Source organism: Nanorana parkeri, unplaced genomic scaffold (assembly GCF_000935625.1).
Source record: "Nanorana parkeri isolate BGI_ZX_2015 unplaced genomic scaffold, ASM93562v1 scaffold84, whole genome shotgun sequence".
In the NCBI taxonomy this organism is placed as follows: Eukaryota; Metazoa; Chordata; class Amphibia; order Anura; family Dicroglossidae; genus Nanorana; species Nanorana parkeri.
The window spans coordinates 1,524,881-1,539,354 of record NW_017306352.1 but is presented as its reverse complement, the minus strand read 5'-3'; the positions used below and the strand labels follow the sequence as shown (position 1 = coordinate 1,539,354).

The 14,474-nt window shown below is 41.5% G+C and overlaps 1 protein-coding gene across 1 annotated transcript in view; it reads right to left on the bottom strand.

The window, feature by feature from the left end:
- The window catches only part of CUL2 (cullin 2), an 80,597-nt gene that overhangs the window by 31,749 nt on the left and 34,374 nt on the right, over positions 1-14,474 (bottom strand). The window contains exons 8-14 of the mRNA XM_018552331.1: positions 12,548-12,658; positions 12,303-12,465; positions 8,275-8,399; positions 6,263-6,370; positions 4,014-4,073; positions 3,227-3,355; positions 522-608 (exon numbers count right to left, since the gene is read on the bottom strand). Coding sequence (XP_018407833.1) covers positions 522-608; positions 3,227-3,355; positions 4,014-4,073; positions 6,263-6,370; positions 8,275-8,399; positions 12,303-12,465; positions 12,548-12,658 — 783 coding nt within the window. The remainder of the gene's footprint in view (positions 1-521; positions 609-3,226; positions 3,356-4,013; positions 4,074-6,262; positions 6,371-8,274; positions 8,400-12,302; positions 12,466-12,547; positions 12,659-14,474) is intronic.

Genomic DNA, 14,474 nt, shown 5'->3' with positions numbered 1-14,474 from the left:
AGGCACCTTTAAAGAGATTCTGCAGATTTATTTATTAGAGGTAAATTTACGTAGTGCTTTCCATATTGCACCTTCACATCAGTCCCTGCCCTCAAAGAGCTTGCAATCTACGGTCCCCATTTCACATGCATATGTTAACCTACCAGCATGTCTTTGGAGCATGGGAGGAAACCCACGCATGCACAGGGAGAACATGCAAAACTCCTCGCAGATAGTGACCTGACCGGGATTCAAACCAAGGACCATCAGTGCTGCAAGGCAGAAGCGCTAACAGCTATCCCATTGTGACTTAAAAATCTATGTTTCACTTTAGGTCAGCTGTAAAGGTCTGCAGCAGGAACGTAATGATTAGGAAGGCTGAAAGAAAGCTAGAAGGAAAATTGATGCAGACAAAAAGGGGTTGTTGTAAATCTGATGCAATATTGAGTACCCCAGCTGAGGGCACATATCTAGTTATTTGCAGTCTAATTACTGTCAGCAATAAGAGGTTTACCACAGTATACTATTCAAATATGAATTACCTTTAATTTATTGATCATTGTTTCTTCAGAGTCCATCGACATTGATAAGCCATGAATTAATCGTTTTGCCAGCATTCTAGCGTAGAACTGAAAAAGTAATGTAATGCATTGAATAAAAGAAAATACGTTGACATGTAGTAGATCAGATGATTCCTTCACAATTAGAACTGGATATTGAGATAATTATATTCTCTACAGAGCTGCATATGAGATACGAGGTTGCTTAGAATTTCCAACCTTATCCAGTATGTCTTGAAAATCACAACACAAGCAGGATCAATTAAGTTCTATATAATAGTACTAACAATACTAATACTTAAAGAGGAACTTTACCCTTATCTTCAAAATAACAACAAAGGCACCTTTAGAAATGTTTAGTAATGACAATCTACAAACACATACTTCTAGATAATTACCGGCTTTGTATTCTTTGCATATTTTATTTTTCTTTTCCTCCCCAGTCTTCTCACAGTGGCCATTTTTACTAAAGGCAGATGAATCCACCTCCCTTTACTTCCTGGAACTCTTAGACATGGGACCATGCACATCATCTCAGGGAGGAAAATGCCTTTCCCTGAGATCTCACGAGATTATAGATGATTCCTAGCAGCTGATGTAACCTTCCCAGGATGCAATGCTTGGGCACAATTACATTACTTTTGCCAAAGAGAACCAGGAAGTAGAAAACAGGAAATTGCAAGTAAAACAAGATTTGTTTAACTACTGAATGTAAAATGATTTCATATCAGCATGCAGTGCTGCATGCCGATGTGATTTTCAGCCAAAAGAGGTTAAGGTCCACTTCTAATTTGAATTTACATTTTATTTGAACATAGCGGACAGAAGAATACCATACTATAGATCGTGTACTTACAGTTTTGTGTGCAATCACAGCGAGGTCCAATTGCTTCGCGGTGACCTAATGGTAACTAAATTGTCTATTTTGCAAACTACATCCTAAAACTTCCACTGGGGTTGCATGAACTTTAAACATTGAATAAACACCCACACTGGTAAAACATCCATCTTGGAGTAGCTGGCTATCAGGACCAGAGAAAAGCTGAAAATTCATGCAACCTCCATTGCATTCACTGTGTAGTCAATGTACAATGAGGATTCCACTATCAACTGTACAAATAAACAGTATCTACATGCCTCAGTATAATTAGTTATCTCTTAGTACACTATATGGCTAAAGCTATGTGGATACCCCACCAGATCAGGTGTTACCAGTGAAGTGATTTGGTAATGCTATAGAATAAAGACATTTTAGACAGTTGTGTGCTTCCAATTGTGTGGTAACAGTTTGGGGAAGACCCTCTTCTGTTCCAGCTTAACTGTGTTCCAGTAAGCCAGCTCCATAAAGACATCATAGCGTGACAAGTTTGTTGTGGAGGAACTCGAGTGGACTGCAAAGAGCCCTGACCTCAACCTTAATAAACAACTTTGCAGTGAAATAAAACAGTGAGCCTGGTCTTTCCGTCCCATATCAGTGCCTACTGAATGGGCACAAATTCCCACAGGCACCCTAAATCTTGTGGAAAGCCTTCCCGGTGGAGTGAAGGTTGTTATATCTGCAAAATATTAATGGCCATGGTTTTGGAAAGGGATGTCCAACAAGTTTATATACTGTAGGTGTACGCAAACCTTTAGCCAGATACTGTATTAGGTGAGCTGATGGCTCTTCCTGCACTGAAGTCTACTGATGCTGGAGTGCGGGCACTCTGAAGAACACAACACAAAGCATAGTGCAGAGGGAACAGCATGGTAAGTGCAAACTATATAGAGGAAGCACAGAACCAAACAGCACACACTACACAAATCCGATTTCCAACTTTGCAGGTGAATAGGAAGTAATTTGAATGGTTGCGTGCTGCAAAGGAGCACACTTTGAGATCTTTGCTATCTCAATATTGAACAGTAAAATAGTATGGAGGAAACCCTCCAATATCACTACAATACAGCATTGCAGGACTGCCCAGCACTGCAGAGAAGGGGAACAAAATCAGTACCCAAAGAAACTGACAGACAAGACAGATGTGTTTGTTAAACGTATTTAAATCTGTCATACAGACTCATATTCAAGTATGGTAAATACAGGAAGAATCAGAGTAATTTGTTTACCTGAGATAGCTACATCTGGCCGTATTGATCAATATCTGTAAAAAATAAGTCAAGGCAACTGGACTTGCTGTATTTTATGTAATTTATAAATATGGTGAATGTTGCTCCAATCCACATAACCTGCCTGGACAGGTTAATAACACCTCCTAGCTTCAATTATGCAAATATAATCAACACCTGGTTGTGAGTAACAGATTATGTGGATTGGAGCAACTTTCACCATATTTATTCCCAGATAATTTTTGTACAAGTCATTCTAAATTGGGAAAGCTGGTTGGATGACCACTGAAACATCATCAAGAAAAATAAAGCAAGTCCGGTTGCTTTGACTTATTTTTTACAGATATACCGTGACCTGGATGAATGAGAACCTTCACAGACGTATTGATCATGGTGTCTCAAATAAGGGCTGTGTTGCCCTACAGCTACCAATAAGCTTTTACATTCCATAGGGAAACGCTAAGAGTGAAAATTCTAATCGAATTGGTTTTGGACCAATACAAACAGATCTCACTTGAGACTTGTTAATAAAAGGGCGAGTTATTAGGCTAGCACCAATTTGTTGGCAAAATGAAACATACCTTCTGGAAAACATCTTTATCATCGATGTACTTGAACACAGTAATAAAACTCGTCAACTTGTCTTCCACTTCGTTCTCTGTCATTCCCTTGGCTGATTTTTTCAGCATGTTGTCACAGTACTTGGCCAGCTGTGTGGATTATTAAAAACATAAGGAAGCATGTGGTTAGGTCTGCTGAGACATAAATCTTATACAGTTTATGAAAGGTTTATGTACAGCCAATTGTGAGTACATGATACTATAGGGCTATGCAGCCAAGTCACACCTGCATGCAGAGCATGCCTAAAACATTTGCCTATTCAAGATATATTGGGCCTACTGCACCATGCCAGTCCCCCATCAGGGAGACAGGGCTAGGTCTTAAAGGTACACTGTAGTCCAGCCTCTCTCAACCTTATTTTTTTTTTTACCGTGGAAGAATCTTTTAAATATTTTATGAGTCTCAAGGGACCCTTGCTGAAATGATTACATCTACATTACATCTGGTACATTAGTGCAATGATCAGATATAATAATAAAGGAGTAGGTTCTGTGACATATATAACATATTTGACACCCAGAGCAAACAGTCTTTATTTTATTAATTTTATTGCTACTAAGTAGTACTGCTACTAATGATAATGCTTTTGGGGGAAATCCGCGCCACACTGCCGCACCCAATGTTTGCTAAGCATTTCTATTTTCAATAAACACCTATGATTTAGTTTGGAAGCATGTACATGACCAAACCTCTGAATTTTTAGGTACAGACACCATTATAGAAACGCACTGACAAAGAGTGACCTACCAGCTCAGGTGCTTTGCAGACGGATTTCGGTTCTCTGTAGTTGACAACACACGTAAGAGCCTGTATGCACAAAGCAAGACATACCACCAACTCATGAGTACAATTCAAGTTTTGACATTATCTAACCAATAAAAAAAAAAGTAAATGGGCCCCACAGATGTGAGATTCTACTGCAGAACAACAGGTACTAGGGATGCACCGATACAAGCAATGGCGGTGTACAGGGACAATGATGGCATGCTTGGACTTGTAGTTCCTTAGCTGATAATATTAAGAAACTGACTTAAAATCATGGTTTTGTATTGCTTTAGAAAAAATGTGACCTGTCCCTTTAAGAAAAAGTATCGGTAATTGGTATCGGCGAGTACCTGGAAAAAAGTATCGGTACTCGGCCTTAAAAAAGTGGTATCGGTGTATCCCTAACAGGTACATAAGCATTACCACTCGTTATGGCTGAGCATTCAAGTTTTTAAACAAAGCAGATCACCCCAGTACCAATCCTATCCTTAGACCAGTGGTAGTCAGCTTACTAAATATAGGGGGCCTCAAGTGTGGCTCCTAACATTGCCAAAGGACCCCACATAATAATCAGTAAGTGTAATGCCACAGAAAGCGGTCAGACTGCAGACATGCAACAGGAAATGGTCAGAGACTACGGGCATGCTTCAAAAGATGGTCAGAGAGTGTACACATTACATGAGACTGCTATTACAGCTCTTTCACAAAACTATGCCTCCACATTTGTGCTCCCCTGCAGCTCACTTAAAAAACTTATGCCACATTTGATGTTCCTCTCACCATGGCCCATTAAGAAACATTGGAGGGAATAAAAAACATAAAAAGAAAAAAAGGTATGGACACCACAGACAAACGTAAGATAATTATGTGAAAGAAATAAACCAAACCACTTGATCACTAGAAGCCGGTCCTAAGAATAGAATTCCTTCAATGGCCTAAGTGAGCGCCTAGATTGGTGAAAACACAGGAGGGAGGGATTTATCAAAACTGGAGCAGTTGCCCATGGCAACCAATCAGCTTCTCGCTTCAGTTTGCTCAGTTGGGATTTGAAAATGAGAGATAGAAGCTGATTGACTGCCATGCAAATCTGCTTCCGATTTGGTCTGCTCCAGATTTGATCAATTTCCCCCAGAATGTCTATAGTGCCTTAGGGGCAACAATAAGTGCCAGAGGGCCACAGATGGGGAACCAGGGCTGTAGGTGAACAGGAAAAGTCAGAAAATTACAGAAAACATTCATTTGTAACTGAAAAAAAAGAGACACAGATACAGAAGGTAGATTGGCTGCCCTCCTGTGTCACAACTATGTAACAACATTACATATACACAGTTACTTTCAGCAAACGTGGGGCCATTCTTCAATGTTGGGGATATAACAGAATGCCAAAGAAGTACACACGCACTCTCACTCATTTTTCCCTATAGGAATAAATGGGGCAGTGACACGTGCGCACCAGCCACAAGACCCAGCCAGGATATTTTTCTTGCAAAGGCTGTGTTGCTCCGAGCAAAGGTAGGGGTTATATTTTAATGCCAACCTTCAGTTCTGAAGTTGTCCTTTAAAAACAACTACCGCATTTGACATTCCCTTTTGTCAGAAATAAAAAAAGAAAGCAATAGAGAGATTGGTAGGAATGTCAAAAAATAAAATAGTTCTACGGTTAAAAAAGTACAATCGAATAGAGGGCGTATTGATTTGTGTGGCTGTGGCCTGCATGTGAAATGTCATTGTGATAAAAGGGATATAATAGAACTCCAGCCAAGCTACTGGACTGGTCCCTGCAGCCTCTTCTCCCCTAGGTTCAATGACTTGCATTAGACGCGAGGGCGCCGATTCCACAACAGTAGCGGAGGAGAATAGAGGTGAGCGCTGACCTCTGGACTAAAGATCAGGCAAATATATTTGCCTGAGGGGGGAGGGCTCCACTGCAAGGGTAAGTTCTTCTGTAAATCACACAATAAATGTGGGGAAAAAAAAATCAAGATCCTGCAGTCATTTATTTTACTAAACTATTGTAGGCATGATGGAAAATCAAACTGAAATTTAAGTGCATGTACCAACTTACATTTGATATAATAAGGGATTTTGGGGGGATTTCAATAGCCTATTATATGTCACAATAAAGTATAAGGGGATATTTTTTCATGGTAGTACACTAATATGCACACAGTGTCCAGCAGATTTGCTGCCTTTTAAATGCAGCAGAGGGAGATTTCCGGCGTTCACCTTACCTTGTCTAGCGCACTCATAAAATGTTGATCTCCATTTAAAACAGTGTTGACAAGCTGAACAAATTTACTGTGGACTTCTAAGACGGATTCCACAAACTGGGTTGGCATCTGAAAATCAATAAGTGCGCAACAGAAAAAGTAAATATAAGCTATTGATTTACAGAAGTGTTGAAAGACAGGCTGATAATTTTATGTTTTATTCAGATTTAGACTTTGTATGAACTGACAGGGCAAATATCAGCATTGACAAGTGACATTATTGTTCAGAGTAAAAAAAAATAAAAAAGTGCCTCTTTCATTGCCATGAATTTTGAAGAACCCAGCCCTCAATCCCACTTAGTTAGATCACATGGTCCCAGGCTACTAGAAGGCCTAGAAGACTTGAGACTATAGACAGTATATTGTTTTCAATCAGACAAGCTGTGCCTGGTAGATTAGCATTGAGAAAAGTGGATTACCAAGATGCAACTACATGCATCACTACTAACAGGAGCCAGGCTGTCAATCTGCTCAGAAAGTTATAGCTGGTGCTTTACTATTTACGCTTTTTGTATCTAAACCAAAAACCTTTTTTAGTCTTGGGTAGAGTGGGGTTAGCCTGCTTCCCTCCTACCTGCCTGTGAAGATTATTACATACCTTAATAAAAGTAAGACCTGTATTAAAGACCTTAATATATACTGTCAGCATGCTTTAATATCGAACAACTGGGGATTTAAATGGTTATGTTCTTTAGTCATATCAACCTCCAATACATGTGATCTGTTTCGCTTCCTGTATAACTGAGACATCAAAGCAGTAGGCACAAATCAGGCCCCATCATGCTGCAATATCATTGTGTAACAGGACCAAAATATCATGAAGCTGGCTATGCATAGATCGCATTCTGTCCGTTTCCTGCTAAATCGCCTGGAATTCAATCTGCTATCACCACATTTGTCAAGCGAACACTTATTGCAATCGATTAGCTGCAGCCACTGTTCAGGTATTCTGACAGCTATAGGTGCCAGCTGTCATGGTAGAGAAGAGTCCTTCTTTAATGCTGTTTATTGTTGATGGAGGGGATCGAGTGAAAATATAAAGTTTATGGCTAGCTCAATAGCTAGCCTGGGTTACCAACAAGACAGAGAGAGACCCAACTATACGCTATGTACATACTATTGTAGGCAGTTAGATTGCTTTGGACTGCTGCTTTTTATTTATTACTATACATATGAATACCAGGTGTTCCCAATACACTGCAATATGCGGGTGTTTAAATTAAATTTACAGGGTTATTTCTGAAAAGGGTGAAGAGCTTGGAGAAGGCAGGAGAAGTGAACAATCTAGGACTAAACAGCCGATTTGGAAAAATTCTCCAATTCAGCTCACTTTCCAATTCAGCTATGTTGTCCTAGATTGTTAATTTCTCCTGACTTCTCCAAACTCTTCATCCTTTTGTGAATAACCCTGTTATTCTCAAAGTATATATGTTACCCTTATCAATAAAATATCATCCAACTCTGCAGCCTTCATTAAAATATAATCTAATATTCCTGCCATGAAGGTCCTTGTTCAGGCACTTCGTGTATAAGGTGACAACACTCTGTACCTGTCTCCCACCTGTGCGCCTGCTTGGTCACCCTGTCACATGGGTTTCCAATAGAGACTACAGGTGGCTGTTTTAATACAGATTAAACAGGCATGGTCCACCTCTATAACAGTCAGGAAACCCGTGTCCTGAGAAATGCCATGCAGCTATTGCAGGAATACATGCCTCTAGACAGTAAGCAGCAGTAAAGAGGTTCCAGGAGATCAGCAGCACTGGGATGCCGGTCATCGTTTAACTAGTAGTAGTTTTCTACTTTTAGGTGGGCTAGTTCTCTAATGTGGAAGGCATTTTGCTACTGATTCAGTTTCTTTAGTTCAGAGCTGAAAAAGCTGTTCGGATATATGGTTAAACATCTCCAACATTACCGAACATGCCAAAATATGACCAACTACTAGTAGTTTTAACAGTTTTGGGAATACTTACATTTTCCTGAGAAAGATTACTAACAGCTCTAAGGCCCTCGTCATGGATATGGTTCTGTAATTCCTGAATCATATGAGGTAAACCACTGGATACTGCACGTAGAAGGGTATACATATTGGCCATATCTGCAACCACAAAGGAGCAAGTTACATTTGTTGTTAGTGATCACAGGTTAGAGATGTTGTAATAGAGCAATATCTTTGGAGATGTACTTCCTTAGACTAAACCACCAAAAAGGCCCACATTTCCCAATGGGTATGGGGATACACATCGAACATAATGTGGCCCATTCAAAATGTATCACTGCAAACAGTGCAAAGTTGGTGCAAGACTTTGTTTTCCCTTCATAAGTGGCTACTTGCATACATGCCATGTCCCCTTAAATACAAAATGTGCTATATATAGTACTCCTTGGCAAAATATTATGTGCTATGCATCAACGGAAATGCAGGCTGAAGCATTCAATCAGCATTGAGCAAATTTCAGCAGGCTTCTAGTGAACTTCAGCTGCAGCCTGACACATTCTTGTTTAACCCCTTCACGACCAGCGACGTACAGTGTACGTCACTGGCATCGGGGCTGTTTAAACATACTCCCGGACTCTGTTTAAACTTGTAAAGCCGACTGTCAGCTGCCGCCAAATCGCTTCTACGGGCCGCTGAACAGGTCTCCCCCCCGCCCCCGCTTCCCAGGCTCCGTTGCCCCTCCTACAGGCCTGGGACCGGCTTCTTTGGTGTCAGCGGGAAGCAGGGGAGGAGATGGGCGAACCTCTGTTCGCCGATCCCGTTCTATGCATCACAGATTGCATCACTTCCGGTCCCAAAGCTGTCAATGCTGGGCGTCTGAAGCCCAGCTATAAGCTATTGAAGTGTGATCTGCACTTCAATAGCTTATTTAGAGTGCAAAGGTGACACTGGGGGTCTTTTGGACCCCCAGCATCACCTTAAAGACTACCTGTCACCACCATCTGCTATCACATGGGGGCTTGTAATCCCCCCTATGTAATAGCAATTAAAGTTAAAAAGAAAATTAAAAAACAACAAGTTTTTAAAATTAACATTAAATAAAATAAATGTTAAATTTCTTTTTTTTAGAGTCCCCCGCCCCAAGCATGCATGCCTTCACATAAACACAGGTGCGCCTACGTATGAAAACAACGAACACGCTACACATGTTGGGTATCGCTGCACACGCTGGAGCGAGAGCAATAATTCTAATAATTCTCGCCATTTCACGGACACATGCAGTTTTTAACCTGGGCATGTTGGGTATCTATTTACTCGTTGTAACCTCATCTTTTATTAAACAAATGGGTATTGTGTTGCGGGGCATTTAAGTGCATTTTTCACTAAATTTGGGGGTTTGATAAGGAGTTGCCCCAATATCGTGCAACATAGAAATTGGCAACTACCACCATTTTATTCTATAGGGTCTTGGCTTTCAGAAAATATATAATGTTTGGGGGTTTGAAGTAATTTTCAGGCCTAAAATGTGGAATAGAACATGGGTGCAAAAAATGGGGGTGGGGGGAGGGGGGGGGGGGGGCCTCAGTCATGAAGGGGTTAAAGTGTATTTCCAGTTTGCAGTATTTGCAGTTAAATTTGAGAAAACCCCTCTATATGTTTGTTATGTGTTCCCAGTCACAGAGCATAGTGAATTTGTTTTTGTTTTTTTAATATTTCTTACCTTTTAGCTGTTTTGTTGCAGCAGGCAACGGGGCTGACTCCAGGTTTTTCTCAGCACCTTCACAGTCCTCTGTCCTTATAGAAAGACTTAGGACTGAAATTAGAGGATTGTGTTTCTCTCATTAACATACAGTGGAGAAGCCAGGGTTGTAATTCTTTAACCCCTCACCCCTCACAGACCCTACTAACATCACAAAAGGAGACACAAGTAGAAATTGTAACCTTTTAGTCTTCATTCACACTTGCCTTTTTCTGCAGTGATCTGTCAGCAAAGTCTGTCAGGCTAGATGCTTTATATATGCTTCTGGTTGCTTAAAATGATGTAAGTTTACACGCATTTACATACACGGATATGCTTTTAAATGCATCTATCCTTAGTGTATTGAAACAGTCCATTGAAGTAGCCAATGAGATTTCTGCAAATAAATGCATCTTGCGTTTACATGCATTTAGGTGAGATTTAGAAGTTAAAATCAATTCCTGGACGCACCTGACTTCTATTTTTCTTCTTCTAAGGTATAGATCAGGGGTGCCCATTAGGTCGATCGCAAAGTGAACACTGTTAGATCGCGATCGGCTCACTGACCTGTGTCCTGTCCTCCCGTGGTGCTTGTGCGGCTGCCGGCTGAATGTGTCAGACGCCAGGATGGGAAGGGGCAGGACACCTCTCCGCATGTGCAATGTTGGCCACACAAGCACCACGGGAGGACAGGACGCCGGCGCACGAGAGGAGACTTGGGAAGCTGCTGCTGTGGAGGTAAGAAAAGAGACAGGAGAGAGACAGCAGAGAAAGTGAGAGAGGAGAGAGAGAGAGAGAGAAAAAGAGAGAGAGAAAAAGAGAGAGAGCGCAGATAGAAACAGGGGAATAGCGCGCGAGGAGACGAGAAGAGAGAGGGCGTTTTCAAACCACAAAGTCTGCATTCCAGAGTGTTCGGCCTCTAGAATGCACTGGAACGCAAGCCAACCGGGCTCCCTGCGTTCAGGGGTGTGGGGTTGCACTGAAGTCAATGCCACCGCAGCCACACCGCCCGCCCGCAGTGCAATCACCTGCTCGCAGCATTGTGAGGGGCGAGGGGCGTGGCTGCGGTGCCATTGACTTCAATGCACCGCCACTCCCCTCCCCTGAATGCAGGTGTTTTTTCGTTGGTAGATCTCATTGAGCTCGTCATTTGAAATGTAGATCTCCAGACGAAAAATTGTGGGCGCCCCTGGTATAGATTCATTGGAAATCATTAGATGCATTTATATGCGTTTAAAAAAACATTCTCAATTCATATAAACGTATCTATTTGCACCTAGTGTGAATGTAGCCTAAGAAGCCAAGAAACCCTAATCCAAGTAACAGCAATTTAAACTGCACAAAGCATTTTTAAAAATGTTTTAGCTTATGCTATGTGAATGGGAACATGTAACAAATAAATAATAGGAGCTATCCCAATTTGGTTGTGAAAGTGGAAATACACTTTAAAGCTACAGTCAGCACTTCAATCCATTAAGATCTGCACTCAACACTCCAATACTGGATCTGGGGGGGGGAACTGTAGGGACTGAAATACTTCTAAACAGCTTTCCATAATATGCTGAACATGATAATCTTCAGAGCAGCATTGAAAACCTCAACCACAAAAGCTTTCTTCAGTAGAGTGAGAAAAGCTTATTTCCTGTGTGGTCATCGGTGCAAGACAAGCAGTAAGGTGTCCCATATTCATGTCCCCTTCTCCCCACCCTTCTGTACTGTATTCTGTCAGAATACCCAATCAATGACTGCATCTGACTGGCTGCAGTCATTGTTCAACTGAGAATTTTTAGACCGGCATCTTTGGCAAAGCTCAATTGAAAAATCCTGCTGACTCAGCTGAAATTTGACCAGTGTGTGGCCCCCCTCAGGATCCCCCATGGCAAATGACCAGCTTAAATCTCACCCATAGTGACCAAGCGGGCAATTAAAAAAAAATGGCTGGAGTTCCACTCTAAACTTTCCTGAGCAGTAATTGTTTTTATTGGCTTCAGCAATCATTTTGAAAGCAAGATACATTTGGCATACAGTAGCCCCCCAGCTTTCTACTGAGCTCTTACCCAATGAGTAAGATGGCAGCAGTAGGGTGCTTTTGGATAAGATTCCATGAAGCCTGTTCATTCAAAGCTTAGCCCCAGTTTAATGTTCATCACTAAACTATGATACTATTATACACATTTGTCAAAGTTATTTTTTTAGGCTTCTATATGGTTCTTCTTCACTCCACGTTCCTATATTCTTCCTGTTCACTCTGCTACTGGAATTCTACTGAAGTGCATTTGGACTTTCACAACCCCTTTAAATCCCATTAGTGTTAGCACACTTACCGTTTCTCCTTTCTTGTCTAATGATATTGTGACATTCTGCATGTAGAAACTGCAAGTGGTCGGCGACCATTCTCTGTTGGCATTCATGAATCACTTTACTATATGAACTGGGATTTAAATACTTCCTACATCGAATTTCTTCATCTTTTAATCTACCTAAAATCTGCAGAGAAACAGTGAAGACATTGGTGAACTGAATACTATATGACAGATACAAGAAAATTATACTGGACAGCATAGCTCACCTTTTCCATATATTGTGAGCAGTTTGATTCTTGTAATAAATTTGAAGCCTCTTGTTTGTAATACTCCCCCGTTTCAGCCAGAAAAGGCCACTCAAAAATTTCTTGATAAAACTAAAATAAAGAGAATATGGCATGAGCGCATGCAAAAAAATTATTCTAGTCCTTTATATTGGGCTGACATATTATGCAATACTTTAGAGCAGCATTTCTCAACCTTTTTATAGGTCACAACACCCTTTACAATTTAGACTGAGGTGCCTCAAGATTGTGCATACTTTTAATGGATTCTAAGGAGGGGGTGTGGGCGAGACCCTGCACAAAAAGTGAGGTTTCCCTTTTGAACCAGGAGTCATATCAGAGTATCCACTTCAAGTCAGAGCCCCCCTTTAACACCGGAGTATCTCATTCACATCAAAAGCCCCCTTTCACCTCAGGAGACCTCTTCATATCAGAAGCCCCTTCTCCTCAGGAGACCTCTTCATATCAGAAGCCCCCTTCACCTCAGGAGACCTCTTCATATCTGAAGCCCACTTCACCTCAGGAGACCTCTTCATATCAGAAGCCCCCTTCCCTCAGGAGACCTCTTCATATCAGAAGCCCCCTTCTCCTCAGGAGATCTCTTCATATCAGAAGCCCCCTTCACCTCAGGAGACCTCTTCATATCAGAAGTACCCTTCACCTCAGGAGATCTCTTCATATCAGAAGCCCCCTTCTCCTCAGGAGATCTCTTCATATCAGAACCCCTCTTTACATCAGAGTCTATCATAGCAGAAGCTACAGCGGTGGCAGCATTGCACAGGGTGGGAGGCGGCGTAGGCCTGGTGTCCTTTTCCGAATCGACCCCATCCTCCCTGAATTAGCATTTGTTTCTATTGTGCTGGCAGCCGGCCTGCACCATAGAAAGTCATGAAGCTGTGTGGAAATTTCAAGGCACCCCTGAGGAAGCCAGGAGGCACCACAGAGTACCTTGGCACCCTGATTGAGGAAGGCTGCTTTAGAGATCAGTAAACCATTTATACCAGCCTGTGCCCCCAAGAGGCTTATGAACTAATATACTTACTACAGTCATCCACTCACATGGGAAAATCTAGATGGCAGCTGATTATCCTACTAGTTATGTTTTTGTGTTATGAAAATGGAACATTCAAAAGGAACCCCAGCACAAATAAGGGCAAAACATACCAACTCCATGCACATAAACTCTGTGGTACAACCAGAACACAAGACCCAGAAGAGTACAAATACACTACATATCGATGTGTTGTTACCATGAACTGAAGAGATCTCCCTACAGCAACCAATCAAACTTAAGCTGGCCATGCCCTATTCCCCCACATTAAACAGCGTGCATGGGTGAATCCCTCTCCTAGCCTATTGTATTTTGGCAATGGCGCATGTACTGCTTTCAGAAAAAATGTGTGTCTTACTGCACTCCTTACCGGATCTCCTGGGAGATAATGTCTGTAATAGAGTGCTCGTAGTGACCACGGTGGCACCGCGTAACCAAATAGAATTCCAAAAGATGTCACCAGCACTCCAAGATTAGATTCAATCAATTTTAATGACAACGGTCATTCAAAATCACAAGTACTTTCGGGGCCACGTTGGGTCCCCGTTATCAGGCTCAGAATGAGCTTGTGAAAGTACTTGTGATTTTGAATGACCGTTGTCATTAAAATTGATTGAATCTAATCTTGGAGTGCTGGTGACATCTTTTGGAATTCTGTACTGCTTTCAGAACACCCAAATAGTGACTCCAGCTTATTGGCTGCAGTCACTGTGCAGCTGAGAGTTTTCATACCTACTCCTTCGACAAAAGTCGATTGAAAAATTGACTTTTGTCCAATGGAGGAGCACGGATGGGACCACACACTAATCCAATTTCAGCCAAGCAGAAAATTAAGTGTATGTCCAGCTTTATTTAAGG